Consider the following 19181-nt stretch of genomic DNA (forward strand, 5'->3'; position numbering starts at 1 on the left):
TGGTTGAATAATTCATCTTCCTAAGTAATGTTCGCTTTCGCCACCAAACAAGACAAAATTATAACTATCGAGGAAGATATCGAGCGGTACCCAAAGGCTCGAAGACCTAAAGTAACACGTGACCTCAATACGTAATTTAATTTCGCACACGACACCAGTGTTATCAAAACAACAGAATCTCGATTGAACGTAGCTCGCAAACAAGTAATGTTAGTCTTGTTTGGAGGATTTTAGCAGCGTTTGGAATGAACGCTCGATGACTTTCATTCAAAAAGATCGATGTTGATGGAAGAAAGAACAAAGAAGAAAGTTTCATGTCCAATCAAAATACAAAACCACATACAAAAATATGTTGTATCATTTGAAGTGTTGGGGAAAACATTTTGTTTGTCTATCATATATTTAATTTGTATTGATAATCTCACAAGATCCAGTGCCTCAAACCAACACAAATGAAACATACGAATATACGCGTTTTTATGTGTACATTGTACATAGGACCCGTGAAGATCCGGGTCAGAATTTGTCTTGAGCAACCCAAGACGCGACAAACGGGATCTTGTGGTCAGGCTTGGTTGATGCATATCATCGTATCCCAGTTACGTAGATTGTTGCTCATGATGCAAATCACTGGACTGTCCGTGCCAGACTCAATTATTTACAAACCGCCGTCAAATAGCTGGAATATTGATGAGTGCGGCGTTAAACAACAAACAAACAACATTGTACATAAAAAACGAGCAAAATATGTACCTTAAACACCCTTTATTTATCTGAAAAAGCGTTCTCCTCTGGTACCGGAAGTGTCAACTCTACTTCCTGTCGCCGCCATTACCACTCATCATCATGCCGGGCATCATGCTCTGCATGTTACTGAGGTATGTCTGGCCGAAGTCGTTGGAGAAGAGTCGACCGGCAGTTGCTCCACATTGGCTGTTGACGCGACGAAGCAGGTGTTGGAAGATCCTGAAATTACAGATCGGTTAAAATGTATAGACTTCTTAGTGAGTGAGTGAGTGAGTGAGTGAGTGAGTTGAGTTTAACGCCGCTTTTAACATTATTCCAGTTATATCACGGCGTGTCAGCTTAATGTGGGAGGAAAGCCCGAAGTGATGGAGGTCTCAGACGTTTACCACTTCGGTGAAACCCACGACACGGGTATGGTGCTGACAAATCTTGAAACACAATCATAGGTTTCTGGCGTGCCCAATGGACAGCGAATCGTGGCGCCTTAGACGACTGGGCCACCCGTGCCCTCTATAGACTTCTTAAGCCTGAATATGTAAATACATTATAATGTCTGCGGATCTGTTTTCCGAGCATTTTACTCTTTCATAGATATGTTTTCTTTTTAAATCACTTATTAACTTCAGAGCCAAATAAAGAGTTAACTGCTAAACACAGATATGAGGGCTTTCCATTACAGGCCACGTCAGAAAGACCTTTCGTGAATTGTTATTGACCAATGAAATGACTAACGAGAAGTCGGCATACTCTAAGCCGTATGGAATTAGTATCAAACTTGTGATTGGTCGGATGAAAGGTCGTTCAGACTGATCCATAATGGAATGCCCTCATATCTTGTGTAGCGGTTGCGAGAGCTAAGATCTGATTTTAATGAGATTTAAATCTCCATCGATGAATGATTCTTACAAATTATGTTACCTATATTAAATGTGTGTGGATGCTTCAAATACACGTAGTAAAGGAAAAGAAGGGTTTACGGACGAACATTTTATGTGGTCAGTTTTAGATAAAAGCCGTGTAGTAATGTTTGTTTCAAAGTATGTACATTTATTGCATTATGATCATCTAGATGTTCATAATAGGAATCGCTCGGAAAGAGAATTTCCTGGAATATTACAGTTTCACTAAATATGGTATGGAAGACATATTTCCAGATTTTCCGAGTAAGTATGTTACTACGTTTGTTCAGAATATTTTAAACAACACGATGTATGCATCACACCACACAAAACGCATGGGTAACTACACTGCAGAAAAAACAGCTCTCCGAAATTTCCATTTTGGACATTTAAAAATTCACGTTTGATGAAATCTACGTACTTCATGTTGTATTCCTCGTAGGACATAATATTCTGGAAGATGGAGGCGAGGCCAACAGAGTTGTCGCTGTTCTCGATGACGTCACAAAGGGTGTGGTTCTGGTACAAACAATCCCAGATGATGTCCTCAGTGAGAAGGATCTCTTCAGCCTTAGCGTCAATCTGAGAGCACCTGCGGCTGTCAACCACCTGTAGGAGGCGCTTCTGGGTGCACTTCCGGTAGTTTAAGATGTACCTGTTGCCCTGAAATTATTAGAATTAAGACGGTAATGATTAACATGTCATCCGTAATAATGTCTTTTAAAGAATGCATACTCAATTTATATCTATGCCACACATGCTCTGAAACCAGGGATTACGAAACTGGATGGATAAACAAAGTATAATCCCATGTTTGATGGTGGCTAAAAATGAAACAAACAAGATATGGTTATACGATGGTAATGTATTCGATACGGGTATCACTCTTGTGTTTTGAACCTTACGTTTGCAGAGCTTTGGTGACTATTTTCAGTCTAGTAACGTTTTGATAACGTTTGTAATTGTTTGGTTAAAATAGATTTACAAGTGTGTACTTTCTTTTGCCCGGCAGTTTACCTTTAGTAAGTGAATATTTTTTTTTAAATTGCCAATACTTTCAAAACGAACCGAGTGTAAGTATTCAATAACTTTCTTGACTCCCCCATTACAAAGATAGTGTTGACAATTCTCCTTTAATCTCGAACTCAATTACAATGGACGCAAGAAAGGGTATGTTAGCCAGGAAGGTTGTCAATCCGCCACTCATTTTCGGATTAAGAAATTCACAGATACATTTTTTGTTGGCAATAAAGTCAGTCTCATTTCAACAATCTGCTGCAAGTTGACGGATTAGAAACATTTTGCATGGGGCTTTTAAATATATACAGTTATTCTCAAATATTTATATTAGTATCAAATGGTCAGTCTCTAATAATGCGAAAATGGGACGTCTATACCGTTTTATTTGGGAACTAACCGACATAGTCTTAGTTGACGATTCATTTAAACAAGGCAGAGTTTATTTGTGTTGGACATGAGGTGATATCTTTTATTAATATTTTGGTTGTGATGGTGGTTGCCTGTTTATCATCGTTATCATCAACATCATCTGATGTCCACACAAACCTCACATGCATTGTCCAGAAACCATGAAACGTTGTTGTCTCTATGTCAACCTTGATAGTTTCTCCATTATACTTCATTATACAATAAACAAATAAACACGATAAACAAAAAGTACCAACCCTGAAATCAAACTGGTTCTGATCCTGGACTTCCTCGGATTGGATACACACAGAGGCGAGGGCCTCGAATGCTGGAGAGTCGCCCAATCTGCACACCTGCTGGGTGTTAAAGAAGCACACATAGAACGTGCAGTCACCGTTGGCACTGAGATCGCGACAGAGCTCGCGGCCACGGGGCGTTTCCGGGGTGGTGGTTGTCGGGGGGGTCGTGGTGGTGGAGCGACGCGTTGTAGGCGTCTCTGCACAAAGAAATGATGACAAGCATAAACAAACAATTTCACATGTGCATGTTGGAGGGAGATATATTGTCTTTAAATGGCGTTTATTTTTAAGCATGAGATTCCTGGTTACGTCCTGTTGGGGTAAACCAGGTGAGATGAGTACCCTATGGCTGTCGTAACTGCCCACATTATGGGGACCGGGTAGTCAGGCTCTGTGACTTAGCTGATGTTGAGTCATCATATCTTGATGGCGTGGGTTGTTGCCCTTGCTTTCAGTCTCTGGTTTGCCTTGTCCAGATTTGATTATTAGCAGATTTTTCCTAGCTGTAATATTGCTGACAGCAGCACAGAACATCATTGCTTACACAGGGGGGACGGAAGAATAGAAATGATTTTTAAAATACAACAAACGATTACATCATCCTCTCATAAAGTCAAAGATGACACATCCCGTGAAGATCCGGGTTAGAATAAGTCCCTTAGCAACCCATGCAACTATGCTTATCGTAAGAGGTCACTAACGGGATGGAGTCGCTGACTTGGTTGGTGCATGTCATCGCATCTCAAATGCATAGATCGATGCTCATGATGTGAATCACTCGATTGTCTGGTCCAGGCCCGATTATTTACAGACCGCCGTCGTATAGCTGGAGGTAGCCTAGCCTAGTGGTTAAAGCGTTCGCTCGACACGCCGAAGACCCGGGTTTGATTCCCGACATGGGTACAATGTGTGAAGCCCATTTCTGGTGTCCCCCGCCGTGATATTGCTGGAATATTGCTAAAAGCGGCGTAAAACTATACTCACTCACTTACTCACTCGTGTAGCTGGAATACTGCGTGCGGCGTGTAACAATTAACAAACAAACAAAATCACCACGTTTCGTCCAGTATAACCCACCTGCAGGCCATGGGTCCCTCGTTGTCCTCGCTGGTCGCCGACCATAGAAGGCAGAAGAATGAGCCACGCAGGCTACAAGGACGAGGAGACAGACCTGGACTTTCATAGCGCTTCTACAGAGAGTTCTCGTTTGAAGAGGCTGAGTTTCACGTATGTATCTCATTTATACCCTCGTGTAAGAGGAAGAACTTAAAGGTGCATTTGGAATAAAGTATAATTGGTTGAACGCAACTCATTCGTGTTCTGATTGGATCCCTCCAATGCATCTGTGGACCGTGGTTTGTTGAATTTGTGTGGGATTGGTAGAGGAGGAAGTTAAACAAATCAGACTAGTTAAACGGCGCGATTATGTTAAACCGTGTGAGCAAATACGCTTAGCTAAGAGCACGCTCATGCAACATTTTTTTAACTAACTGTGATGGACGATACTTGCATGTACCAACTTCATTTGTTTGATATTACGGAAGTTTTAACCCAACAATTGAGATTCTGTTTTAGATGTCATATATCAGTTAAATATGATAATATAATAATTTATATTCTTTCTTTATATTTGTAACATTCCATGGTCGTATAAGGCATTTGAACTGTGCGTTTCCCTTACATTAAAATTGACGTTGGCGGGAGAGAAAATGAATGTAGATTTTATTTCAGGATATTTTATGCACGGATATGACTGGGATTAGGAACAAGTTAAAAGCATAGGGACCCTGCTCCCGGCAAAGTTTATCTTCTATCGAACATTTACATACTACAGAGACCGCTAAAATAACGTGAATATATACACATCAAAGTTTTGTTTGTTTGTGGTTTAACGCCGAACTCAGCATATATGACGGCGGTCTGTAAAATAAAAGAGTCTGGACCAGACAATCCAGTCATTGACATCATAAGCATCGATCAACGCAATTGAGACCGATGACATGCATCAACCAAGTCAGCGAGCCTGACCACCCGATTCCGTTAGTCGTCTCTTACGACAAGCAGAGTCAAAGAATTGCCCCAATCGTATATGTTTGTGTTAAGGGGCAGTGGAGCAGCTAGGTGGTGTTTAAAACGTAGGCTTTTGAAGACTGAAACTGCAGGTTCGATTCCCAACATCGAGTGGTAGAGCGTCTGCGACTTTCTTCTTGCCCTGCCTGTCTCTCCCTCCAACCCCCCCCCCCCCCCCCCCCCCACACACACACACACATACTCTCTCTCTCTCTCTCTCTCTCTCTCTCTCTCACACACACACACACACACACACACATACTCTCTCTCTCTCTCTCTCTCTCTCTCTCTCACACACACACACACACACACACACACACACACACACACACACACACACACACACACACACACACACACACACACACACACACACAAACACACACACATGCCCGTCGCTATATACATGTAAGTGCCATAATCTTGAACGCGACGTTAAACCTCACTTCACCAGGCCCAACAATGTGTGAAACCATTCGTGGTGTCTCCGGTTGTGATTTAGCTGGACTAACACTAAACGATTGATGATGGTGATGATCAGTGACTGCATCATTCATACGGGTAATAAGATTAATCAGACTAAATTGTGTAATCATATGTGCTGTCGTTCTGACACGTGCAAACAATGCGTTGATTCAATGTACTTTTACTTTCCATGCCCGTTGTTATATAACGGATGATTTAGTTTGCTATTACGTGACAATATTGTATACTTTTTAAACTATAACAATAGGGTGAGTTTGATTTTACGCAGTTTCTAACAGTATTTCAGTTCTATAACGGCGTGTCAGTTTGCAGTGTAAAGAAAACCCGTAGCGTAGAAGTTTACCACATAGCAGCCAATCTAGGATTCGAACCTAGGATGGGTATCTGGGACGCCAAATGAACGCATCGCTAAACACCGCGACTGATCACCCGTGCCCCCTAAGGATCTTATAATACATAACCAAAGACCTAAATAAGAAATAAACATTTTAAAAACTGTTCTTCAATAGTTCAATAGCTGCTACATAGATATATATAAAACTGAATTTCTTTTTGTAAGTTTATTTTAAAATTTAAAAAAAACATAGTTATCTCGAACATCATCAACTCGTCGTATAAGACGACGTCATGGTCCGAGAAGATTTTTTATTGATTATAGTGTTTCATTTGACTACGCTTGTTTCGAATTCGGGAACATTTAAATGGTTTCCAGAACTTCGAGTTGAAGAAGTTTTGCTATATTTGACGAATTCTGTAATTAGATACTAATTTAAAATGTTACACGTCAGCAATATATAAATTATGTTTCTCGTGACGGTTTTTTTCTCAAATTGTCTGGTCAGGTACAATTTGTCATAGTAATTATAGTGAGAGGTCTGTGTTTGCAATCCCCTGCGTTGAGTACATATCCCCTTGTTGGTACAGGGGTGTTGGCGCTGTTATACACGCCGCAAGATTACTTCTGTGGTTTAACTTTTCAACCAACGTTCTCATTGGTTATGCGTGCGCATACTCATCGTCCTCGTGTTTACGTTCTGCTAACACGCCGTGGTCATGAGGTGAAACCCAATATTGAAACAGTACGCTTGCGTCACTGCTCTGATTCACTGTTGATACATACTGTATACAAAACTTCACACGGAAATAAGAAATATGTTTAAAACGAGCACGTATACAATCACCCAATCTAGATATACATTTCCATCAATAATACTTTAATGTAAGACGGAGAGATACAATATGATAGATGTTTCATTTTGCATTAGAAAGTCGCACTTCTGTAATAAGATGAAAGATGATATTTCTAAAACAAGCTAAATATTCTAGATTATGAGATGGTATGCAGCACGCTTGGTGAACGATAACAATGCTTGAGTGAACACCCTTATCTGAACTATTCAAATAGTGGCAATATGCCTTTTTATAAGCAGCTGGGGCGTGTTGGCCGTTAGGTATATTCGTCTAAAAATGAACCGCTTCGAGCATGCAAATCATGTGCAGATAAGTATTTTCTAATAGACCCTACATTGAGTAGTACCACAACGCAGGGAAAAATAGGGAAATGAACATTTAATATTACTTATATGCAATTAAATCCGAATATAACTAACCCCAAATTTAACCCGTTTCATCCGAATTTTTTACTTGGCATGAGCATTAACGTTATTTCCTTCTCCTTTGGGGAAAGAAATGGGTTCGATACAACCGGGGTTCGATGTAACAGACTTTCTAGGATTATTACGTTAATTGCTTTTCCGGGGTTAGAAATTGAGCTCGATGTACAGTGTCTCGTTATATCCGAATTTCGAGGACAATTACAATAATTGTTCCAAGGTTATGGTGATCATTGGGTTTGAAATAACCAAAATGGTGTGTCTGTATTTCGTGTTTTGCGTAAACACATACGTTATGATTGCTTCTTCCAGGCTAAAATTCGTATCGATAAAACCTAGATTTTATGGATCCTAATTTAGTATTTTGCACCAAAATATTATTTGCAATATTTTGTGGTTAATACAGTATAAGGGCGAAATAACAGAGATTCGCTGAATTTCATGTTTTGCATGAAGAACTTCGTCATCCTTCGAGGATAGAATTGGGTTGATATAACCGAGATTTGTTGTATTGGAATGTCGAAATTAGAAGAGGCTTCGCTACACCCAAGATTTGCTATATCCGAATTTCATGTTTCGCAAGAATGATAACGTGAACTGCTTCTTGAGTTAAAACTTGAATTTTTAATTGACCGAAATCCGCTTTATCCGAATGAACAATAACGTTAATTGTCATACTTCGAGTTTACAATTGGCTTCGACACTACCGAGTTCGCATTATCCGAATTTCGATGATACATGTAATAACGGTATTTGCTTCCACTGCGGTGTTACAATTGAGTCTTCTATAACCGACATACCAATTGGGTTAGAACCGGAGATAACTGAACGATGTATTTATGTAGGAACTGGCAATCATCGAGACAAATGTATAGAATATATATGCCGTTAAATAAATTGAAATATATAAATATATGTTACATTTGTACAACTTAAGAGATTTAAGAGATGGTAGTAGTAGAAGTTGTAGTAGTAGCTGTAGTTTGTTTGTTTGTTTGTTTCTTTGTCTGTTTTTAACGCCACACTCAGCAATATACCAGCTATAATCGAGTCTGGACACGACAATCCAGTGATTGACATCATGAGCATCGATCCACGCATATGGGATACTATAACGTGTGTTGCTGACCTATTCTAGGGTCAGCAATAGTAGTAGTAGTAGTAGTAAAGTGAGCACGTGCTGTTATGATAATGGCGATTGTCTGGTTATTTGTTGTTTTACGCCGCAATCAACAATATTCTTGCTATTTTAAGGCGGCTTGTAAATTACGGAGTCTGGACAAGACAAAACAAATAGTCTTTCGGTCGTTTGTTCGTGTATTTATTTACTTTTACCTTCCACTTTAAATGTTCGAGTAAAAAGAACAGACACACAGTGGAGTATGATAACTTTATGACGAAGAAAGTCTTCTACAATCGGTCTATCATTATGACAGCCATGAACACAAAACAATAAATTCCTCTAAATGAAAATATAAGCGGCAAAACCCTTTTCATAATCATAAGAAGGCCTTTGCAGAATTCCGGCTATATCATAAGCATGCCTGTGACGATACCAAGTGCTCTGCGGGTAGTGTGACCTAAAATTGAGCATTTAAAACAGAAATACAAACATCACGTGATCACATTATATCTCAACTGATTTTCAAGCAAATATAGATTATTCCTTGATCCAGATCTCACAATGGCGCTTATCACGAATCTGCGCAAGATTCTTATCTGTATATGACCAATCGAACGATTCCCAAAAGCTGAAACATCTAACGAAAACGGTTTTACGCCGCTATTAGCAATATTCCAGCAATATAACGGCCGGGGACACTAGAAATGGGCTTCACACATTGTACCCATGTCGGGAATCGAACCCGGGTCTTCGGCGTGACGAGCGAACGCATTAACCACAAGGCATACATACAATATTGCCCAAACCGTTAACCCTAAACCACTCACTAACACAAGAATAAAACCCATTTTCTGAAATTTAGAATTGTGTTGGTATGCATGTAAATACACCAATTACCAATATTCCAAATCATTTGGTTATATTTGCATAAAGGCTTAGTTTGCGAATGTTTGGACATGTTGTAAAAATGCATTCATTTACATCAGTGCGTTATATGTAAATAAACATGAACAATTAAGTGCTTACTTTTATGAACAAAACAAGTGATCCTCTGAACAGGCATGAATATAGCAAGACAATCCTTTTCAAAGACAGTCTTTGCAAACACTTTCACAAAATTAGTTCCAAAAAATTCTGGTGTTATAAGTCGTTGATGCTACGTACAGCACTGTAATGATATATTTACACCCTGTACATCAAAGAAACACGTCATGAAAAATAGTGTCCTTCAAAGCCCATCGTCCGTCAAATCAATAGAAGTGGTAGTACCACACTAGTTGGTAATGATTATACTTGAACGAACCATTTTGGATGTCTCGGAACCAAATGCCTCTCCTGTAATTTCAACAACCTCAAGTCTGTTGAAGTGTCCAGTTATGTAGTCAACAGGTGCGTTCAGCACAACTGTGATAACTTACGATATCAAAAATTGGCTGTGGACATCACCGATATTGTAAATGTGCGGTCCGATCACCTCTGTAGTCTATTGAGGTATTAAAAAACAGGATGCATTCGCGCATTTACGCTGAAGATATTTCTATCATATTGACTGTTCAAGTATATAGTGTTGAATACACAATCTCAGTTTGGGAGCTATTGGGTCTGACAGTATTAGTTTAATATATAAACAGACGGCCAAAAGAATCATTACCATATTTTGAAATCACTTTAGTTTTACAAACACAATAGATGGATGATGATTGAAAGGGTGCATTAAAAAGATCAAAATCTCAACAAAATCAACATTTAAAATGACAGTCATACAGAATCCGATATTGTCATGACAGTTGCCCGGAAGTTGGGGAGGGGGTGGGGGGAGGGGGTGGGGGGAGAAAAAAGGTTTTCATCGTAATGGACAAAAGGCACAGACGTCACGTTGGATACCTCGAACGTCTCCTTGGAGGGCCTGGATCAGTTCGCGTAGGTTGCATGAAGGATGCGGTCGCTGTCCAACACGACGATCCATGACATCCCAGAGGTGTTCTATGAAGGACATATAAGGGGAGTGTGCAGGCCACGGCAACACGTTGACGTTTTTGGCTGCAAGGAAGTTCTGTACGATTCGGGCTGTATGGGGTCTGGCGTTGTCATGCTGATAAAGGACAACCACGTGGCAGCTGTTGGCAGGACAATCGGGCGAAGAATGTCACCATGTGACGCTGAGCTGTCAAGTGTCCTTTAAAGATGACTGTGGTGTTCTCTCCTCCCCACAACTTCCTCCCAGTACCATAACTCCCCATCGGCCACACGGCAGGACCTCTCCGGGACGCAACATGCCACCGTTCGTTCTCGCCTTCGGAAGTACATTGTCTTCAATCAGCTCTGAACAGATATAACCGGCTTTCATCAATGAAGACGACCCTCTGCTGCCAGCCACGTCGCTGCCAACGACGAACATTCCTAGCCCATGTAATCTATGGCGACGATGTTAGTCTGTCAATAACAGCCTCTTTAAGGTATGTAAGCCCTAATTCCTTGAGGTCTGAGTCGCCTGTCGACTTACCATATGCCTTAAGGCATTCGTCGCTGATGTCATCAATGTCAGGAATCGATTTCTGATATGCAAAGTACGCAAGTACCGGTCTTCATTGGGCGTTGTTACCCTAGGTCTGCCTGTTCTTGGCATGTTTGATGTCTACCCAGTCTGTCTGTAACGTTGCATCAGGTTAGTTACAGCAACACGAGAGCAACCAAAAGTTCTATCAATGTGGGCATGGGTGGCTCCCATCTGCATCATACCAAGGTCCTGCTCTCGTTGTTCGGGTGTCAGTCGTGGCTTTATCAGTTTAAGTGTCTGACATGCCGTCCTTGTCATTTATATACCCTTTTTGCACTTACAGTTTTGGCTGCCCAAGGGTTTTTTCTATCTTGTTCGCGTAGAGCATTATGGTTTTGGACGATGTGTTTTGCATTTATTTAGTTTGAACTTTGGTTTTAAAATGTTTGCAGTTTCATGTTTGAAATAGTAAAGTATCTTTTGGCCGTCATTTTTAATATAATACACAAACTTATTTAACATATTGTTGATGTGAAATTCGAATTATCAATGATTTAAGATTTACTGAATAGGTTATTACAGATAGGAGTTCAAATGTCTGAATGACTGGTATACTAGTTGCGTTTCATGTTCATGTAGTCATTACATGTCATACAAGCAGGCACATTCTTGGTATCAATAATCGTGTACATGCTCAATTAGTTCTTATCTTGTACATTGTCAATAAAGGAACATTATCACTGCCACAATCGCGATCGTTCACTTCTGTTCCCTAAGTCTGTAAAAACATTCTGGTTCTACTAGATGGTTACTGTAAAATAACATGGCTTATCGGGGTTGTTTCATGTACTCGAGGTTATGGGAATAACTGCTGAAACATATGATAAGTGTAATTAAAGCTTCCTGAGCCTTGGTCTTTTCTTTGTACTAATAACCAGGTTTCACTGACTGTGTTCAAATGGTAACAATAGTATCAGTCCCACACAGAGACTAACATCAAAACATGGAGGTCAGGAAAGTATGTCACCTTCAAGGCAATGGGAGACATGAGTCGGAAGGAATGTCCTTGCTGTGGACTTACTGACCTCAGTCTGACCAGAAATAAATAGGACCGCTATTTGATCTCATTTAGCTTTGTGTGTGCGTGCGTGCGTGCGTGCGTGCGTGCGTGCGTGCGTGCGTGCGTGCGTGCGTGCGTGCGTGCATGCATGTATAAATGTTAAAGGAGGATATGCTATAGATTTGGGTAATAGAAGATGGTATTTATTTGAGATATTTACAGTAAAATCCTTTCTAGCCTATATTTATTGGGCTTCTCCATGTCTGGAAGAATTGATCTATCAGTACTCTATCTACAATTGAGCCTAGCAACTTTGTATTTAAGTCCCCAGGTATGATAAAACTTCGCTGAGTCCACATGATTTAAGTAAACCTTCTACAGAGTTAAACCAGTTTCACTGATAAGTGCTAATATTGGCATCCATTTTGATAAAATCACTAACTAGTTTTGTTAATGTAACTTCTTCAGTATGCGTTACAGTGTTATGCCAGAAACCTATAACTTGACTACTTCTATACTTAAGGGTGATCTGCCTAGATCGCCGTATACTATCTAAGTGGGTGCAGGTATTTTTAATCCGGTAGCTAATCTTAAACATTTTTTGTTGGACCTTTTCGAACAGATTTGTTTTCGGTTCCCCATACTTCAGAGGCATACAACAAGGTAGTTAAAATGATAACATCAAAAAAGTACAGTCAAGTGGAAGAAGAATATTGCGTGCTTTTTTCAGAGCATAATACATGCATTAGCGGCATTCTCTGAGAGGGACTTTACAGCAAACACAAATGTTCTACTTTTATGGAATTTTATGCCTAAGTTATTATAGAAATCAACAATTTCCAGCTTACTATTACATACGTCATATTTTAGTAATTTTGACCAAAGCCCACCCACCCCAACACTAGTACTGTAGGGGATAGTATGTGATTAAAATAAAAGTAGCTGGTTAATCCTAAGTTTGGAATACCAGTAAAGAGCTCACCAATGCAAACTCGGTATTGTGATAGGACGGTAATTGTTTGGACCAGATGGGTTACCTTTTTGCTTATATATTTGGCTCAATTATGCCAGTGAGCCTAGGGATAATACATGTGGAGAAAAGTTGTGTGAGGGGTGGCCCCAATATGTCAAAAGCATCAATAAGGTAAATATTGTCAATTAGATCTAGGCCACGTGTTTTGTTTCATGAGTTTAATCCCCTCTCGGATTTCATCCAACAAAACTCTCTATTCAAAACAGTAGTATCTTAAGTGGCCGTTTCAATTGAATATGTTAGAATGTCGTCATTAGGTGTGTCTGAATTTATATCTTTAATAAGTTATAAATAAAGCAACAAACCCTTTCCATATCAAATAGATGTTATGTTATGCCAGTATACAGCTGTAGGTGACATCTTTAGAGAAATATTTATGTTATACAATAATTGGTGAAACATGTGATATATTATAAAATTATTGATATTTCTCTGAAAATAAAGGATACAATAATAAATGAAGTACAGACTCATAAACATTTAGGAGTACATTATTTTGAAAACACGTAGTACCCATGTAGCTTGGTTCAGACACTGTCTTTCTGCGTCTAGACATGCATCTGATTGAGAACGAAGAAATCCAGATAGCTGCTCATTGAAAGTATACATGGAAATGATTAATTTTATTATAGACATATACTGAACCGCAAAAGAAACGTCATCCTAAGTAACATTGCATGAAAAGTTGTCATTTAAATATCTGGGTAATTTTTGTCAAAGTTTCTGAAATTTAACATTACCTTGTCCGGACAAATGAAATTTGATGATAAAAAACAAAGCAGATGACAATAAAACCGATCGCCCAAACGCCTCATGGCAACGGCCATGGTAGCCCGATGCACGTGAGTTCCGTGCAAATTTAAATGCACATGCGTTCCCCCATTTCCTGCCCTATAAAAATCCACCCAGAACGGATAACATCCATTCGTTATTGAATTGCTACCCCATGCCAAGATTGACAAGAAATCAGCGACACCAAGCCCTTGGACGATTGCAAGCTGGACAAACCGCCCGGCACGTAGCCAATGCGTTTCAAGTCCACGTAAGGACCATATACAGGCTCCAGAAACGGTACCAGACAACCAACACTACAGATGACCGACCACGTAGTGGAAGACCAAAGGTCACCTACCGACGTCACGATCGTCAGATTGTGCGACAGCATCTTCAAGATCTCTTTGTTACTGCTGCGGAAACTGCTCGACAGACCATGGGGACACACCAGCGACACATTAGTGCGGACACCGTGCGTCGACGATTGACGAGCAGACACTTCCACTGTCACAGGCCACACCGAGGAACCATTCTGACACCAGGTCATCGCCAGGACCGTCTTCAGTGGGCAACACACGCCGTGGGGAACGTTATTCTGATGCTTGTGTTCTTGAAAGAGACTCGTGGGGTGGTCCAAGCATCATGGTGTGGGGTGAAATTGGTTTTGCACAGAGGGTCGGCCCTGTGATCTTGATCAGAACATCAGTCCAGGGAGAGGCAATGGTGTCACAGCAGCTCCGTACATTGATCAAGTCTTGAGGACACACGCCATACCTCATTTGGCACGTCGCCGCAACCACGAGATTCAGCATGATAACGCCCGTGCCCACGCTGCGGGAGCAACAAGAGCTCCAGCAGAATGGCATCAGAACTATGCAGTGGCCTGCCCTCAGTCCCGATTTAAATGCCATTGAGCACCTGTGGGGCGAGATTCAAAGACGGCTGAATGACGTCCGACCAAGGCCGACTACTGCAGCTGAGAGTGGGCCCAAGTGCCTATGGCCTTCATCAACCGCCTCATCCATTCCATGTATCGACGTTGCACGGCAGCCATCAATGCACATGGCGGAAACACGAGATACTTACTTGTGATGGCATTTTCTCAAAGACTAGTGGTGTGTTTCACTTTAAGAACATTTGACACTTTAATTTCAACCTTGATGATCAGTTTTGCCAAGTTTCATCCTTTTAATATGTCTCAAAGTATGTTTACAGTGTTTGGACAAATAAGGTTTCACACATATCTATCCATGGTGACGTTTATTTTGCGGTTCAGTATAATTGCACATGCAAATATAATTTTCCATAGGTGATGTCGCCTGTGGGCGTATAATACAGCAATTCCACACTTATTCCAAACATGGGGGTATACATGGAAATGCACAAGATCTACCAGAGCACATGACCTACAACCACCAACCACCAACCACCAACCACCATCCTTCATTCGCAAACCAGAATCGCTATCCCGCACCCACCTCCAGCACCCGTTACCCACCGACCGCCTTCGAGTACCCAGTCCCGATGCCAACACTGGGTTCAAACCATGACCATCTTGTTCATTTAGGTAGATCGTTAAGCAAAATGGTTCAGTTTTATTTAACACTGCATGTAAGACAGTTTTAGTCCAGTTTCGGTTTTCCTGAAGAGAGAATATGATACTGTACCCACTTGAAGAAAAAATGTGCAATCAAAACAAATAGCCAAATGACTATGACAGTCATTATTAGCAGAAAGAGAAAAACATCCACGCATAAATATTTATACCAGGGAAGATCAAGTCCTGGAGAACGAATGTGAGAGTCGCCATATTTGATCACATGATCGATCCAGTAGGCTACTTCCTGTCGAGGATTTAATGGTCGGTCGCGGAATATCCTTGACGATTTTTTTATGTTTTCTTTGTAAGACTTGTTTTCTATCACTAAGTTTATAGACGATGCAAACTTGCTTGCTGTATCATCCTGTAAATCTAGTGCCAGGCCCCACCCCTTGCTCACTAATCGCTTAACGTTGTATGGTTGATCCGAAAAAATTGGAACTCCGATCAAGGGCACCCCGTGGTATATAGACTCATACTGTCCGTTAGATCCACAATGAGAAATAAACAGTTTGGTTTTGGAATGACCAAGTAGATCGTTCTGAGGAAACCATTTAGAAATCAAAAACTTTGAAGAATTGGTTTTGACATCAGATCTCCATACAAAGTCATACTTTGTCATGGAAAATGCTTTCAAAAGTTTATCAGAGAGGTGTGATGGGAGCTGCCTCAAGCTTCCCCCAAAGGACACGACAACCACTCCGTGTTGAGACTTTTTATAGAATTCGTGGAACTTTCCTTGTAAAGGTTGTGAATCCCGTGTTGACAGTCCACCCACCAGTTTCGAGTTAGGCATAAGGGGTCTAGGGTAATCGGCCACGACATCCTGCTCGATGAACCACAGTTGAGCTTGTTCCATAAGACGGCTGAAAGGGACGTAAGGTTTCTCGGGAGCGTATCTTGCCACATCAGTTTCAGATACATGTGGCCTAAAGTTAGAAGCAATGAAGTGAATCAGAGTGTTGGCGAGTCTTTGCATAAAGGTCATCTCTGCCGTTTCCCCCAAGCCAGTGAAGGGGATAAAGGATGGAAAGAAGGGGGACCCTGACCGCCATGAATCCTGAATGATGCTGATGTAACAGAAAGGAATATTGAGTCTATAGGGGATGATTGTATAGGCCAAACCAACAACCCCATCCACGATTGCCAGATCGAAATTTTTGGCTTTTACATTCTCAAAAAAGGTAACGTCGGTCAAAACCATCTGATTGAGTTCTCCCAGGGCTGTGAAAAATGACATAGGAGGTGCTCTTCTGTCCATGTATTTTGTGAGCTTGTCTATAAGCAGATGAATGTAATCTGTTGGCGAATTAGGGTTTGGTATTGCAGGTTTGTCTGGGTAAAGATATGCATCCATAAGATATCTATTAATCTTCTTGTCGGCATCATAATCTCCCAGTGCTTCCATTTTAATTAGGTTCAGACTGTTGTTTCCAAGGATCCCCTGCGACTCAAGGACACCCGGATAGGCAACCCATAACTCGTGGCCATACTTGCGTAGTTCTTCTGTGACCCAGCAGAGAGACTGGATGTGACTGTATTGGGGAAAGGGGAGAAACAGAACACGTCCCGCCTGGCTCAGGTTGATCACCACGCCCACTGCCAAGAACACCGATATGTGCAGAGACGAAATCCTCATTTTCTTTTACCTGAAGTGTACAATTAGTTTCATGTAGTTTCATATAAATCCAGAGATGATTACGGGTTGATATTCTCCGACGTCATTTGAGGTTATAACGATTTAAAACCAACAATTGTCTGAATATGATATATTACTCCGAGAAATGTAATTCATGAAATAGCTTTCAGCTGTTTAAGAGAGAAAAATGAGCATTTTATTATTTATTCTCTGCTGGAACGCATCACAAAACTTAACTGATAAGTATGCTCTTTCGGTATTTTGAACGAAATCGTATATCAAATGAAAAGAAATTGTCCTATATAATGAGGGGCTGTTCAATTAATATTCTTAGAGGCCTGAGATTGTTTTTAGATAGCATATCCTATCAGCACTTCAACGCAACAAATCTGAAAGGTGAAGCAGACTCACAACATTAACATTTAGGTCATCAGGTGAATTTTAAAGGAGCACTGATCTCTGGCTTCTACTCGGCTGTCTGACACTGGCCGCTAACTCAACTGAGCGTGACAAGAGACTGGGCTACCGTCTGCAAGGACAGCTAAATAAACTTGGAGGCAATATTTGTTTTACGCCATTTTGAACACTGATTGGTTACCCGTTATCTCTGAAGATTTCGACAAAGGGCGCCTGTTAATTAATTTCTTCAGCCTACACAAACAAAAAGAACGGCGGAAGCTCATCGGATGTCGTCATTTGGAAATACCACTGATGGTTATAGTTCAATAATTAAAAAAAATTTCCCTGCAGTGAAAGCATTTTCGGATTTCGGATTACGTGGATAATACTATTACTACTCCCTTTTTGTCATCCATGTTTTCTGGTATAACCCTACACTTGTGTATTTGTCATCATTCACTTGATGCTCAGTTAATAAATTTCTTACAGGTATCATTAGTGGTAGCACCACTCTGATTACTTGATAAAGGTTCCCATTTGGCATTTATTGTGTCTGGGGCAATTATTCTATCTAAATCCAGGTTTAAAGTGAGGTGAAATGTGTGTTATGTAATATGCACGTGGCAGCCCAGCAAGAGATGAATGATCAGTTGATTTACTTTTTTGTAAATCAACGGATCTTTCCTAGCCATCAAAGGATCAACAGAAAATACGTTGATTGATTAATCACTGTTATCGTGCAAAGTGGATATGTCAAAAGTAAGTGTTTACATGTGTAGGTTTACTAAAGCTAAGGTAATACACTCATCGTGGCGTGAGGTGCCGATGCAAAAACAACTTACTTTGTTCAAAGGGTTAACCGATAATACGTCAATTGATTACTCCTTGTTATCTAACTCAATGAGTGAGTGAGTGAGTGAGTGAGTGAGTGAGTATGGTTTTACGCGGCTTTTAGCAATATTCCAGCAATATAATGGCGGGGGACACCAGAAAGGGGCTTCAGACATTGTACCCATGTCGGGAACCGAACCCGGGTCTTCGGCGTGACGAGCGAACGCTTTAACCACGCAGCTACCCGACCGCCCCTCTAATTCAATGATGTTTTTAAAGAACCGTGGACATTATGAAAGTAGTTGTCACGTGGGCTTTCTCAGCTGATCTGTGAGACTTGACACCTATGTGAAACAACTAAAACAAACACGGGTTATAATATCCCGAAACTATATACATATTTTTAAATATTTGATTGTTACAGAGACACGTGACATTGAATAAGTTTCTTTGTACACCTGCAGACGTGTGGGATATTGTTCCTTTATGTGGATATTCACGGATTCATTCCTCGAACAAGGTAGCTGCCTAAAATTATGCATATAACTTTGGTGGGTTGTAATTATGATATTTGCATTTTGTTTTCATTCATTTGCTGTAGCATTGAACAGAATCATTCTTGTTCGTCTACGTCTTGGATGGGAATTTCTTCGATGCGCGATAGACGTTGTTTTCACAAGTAT

General features: G+C 40.6%; 1 protein-coding gene and 1 long non-coding RNA gene across 2 annotated transcripts in view; both read right to left on the bottom strand.

Moving 5' to 3' along the window:
- Positions 1-750: 750 nt before the first annotated feature.
- Positions 751-4607, bottom strand: LOC124135028. The gene is made up of 4 exons (XM_046500183.2): positions 4451-4607; positions 3332-3570; positions 2068-2309; positions 751-966 (listed from the first exon to the last, which is right to left on the bottom strand). Exons 1-4 carry the CDS (start codon positions 4554-4556, stop codon positions 813-815), a joined length of 741 nt encoding a protein of 246 aa, XP_046356139.2. The 5' UTR covers positions 4557-4607; the 3' UTR covers positions 751-812.
- Positions 4608-8925: 4318 nt separating this feature from the next.
- The window catches only part of LOC124135029, a 36745-nt gene continuing 26489 nt past the window's right edge, over positions 8926-19181 (bottom strand). Inside the window, exon 3 of the long non-coding RNA XR_006861191.2 lies at positions 8926-9122. This is a non-coding gene — a long non-coding RNA (uncharacterized LOC124135029). The remainder of the gene's footprint in view (positions 9123-19181) is intronic.

Source organism: Haliotis rufescens, unplaced genomic scaffold (assembly GCF_023055435.1).
Source record: "Haliotis rufescens isolate VD_foot unplaced genomic scaffold, xgHalRufe1.0.p SCAF_15, whole genome shotgun sequence".
Taxonomy (NCBI): Eukaryota; Metazoa; Mollusca; class Gastropoda; order Lepetellida; family Haliotidae; genus Haliotis; species Haliotis rufescens.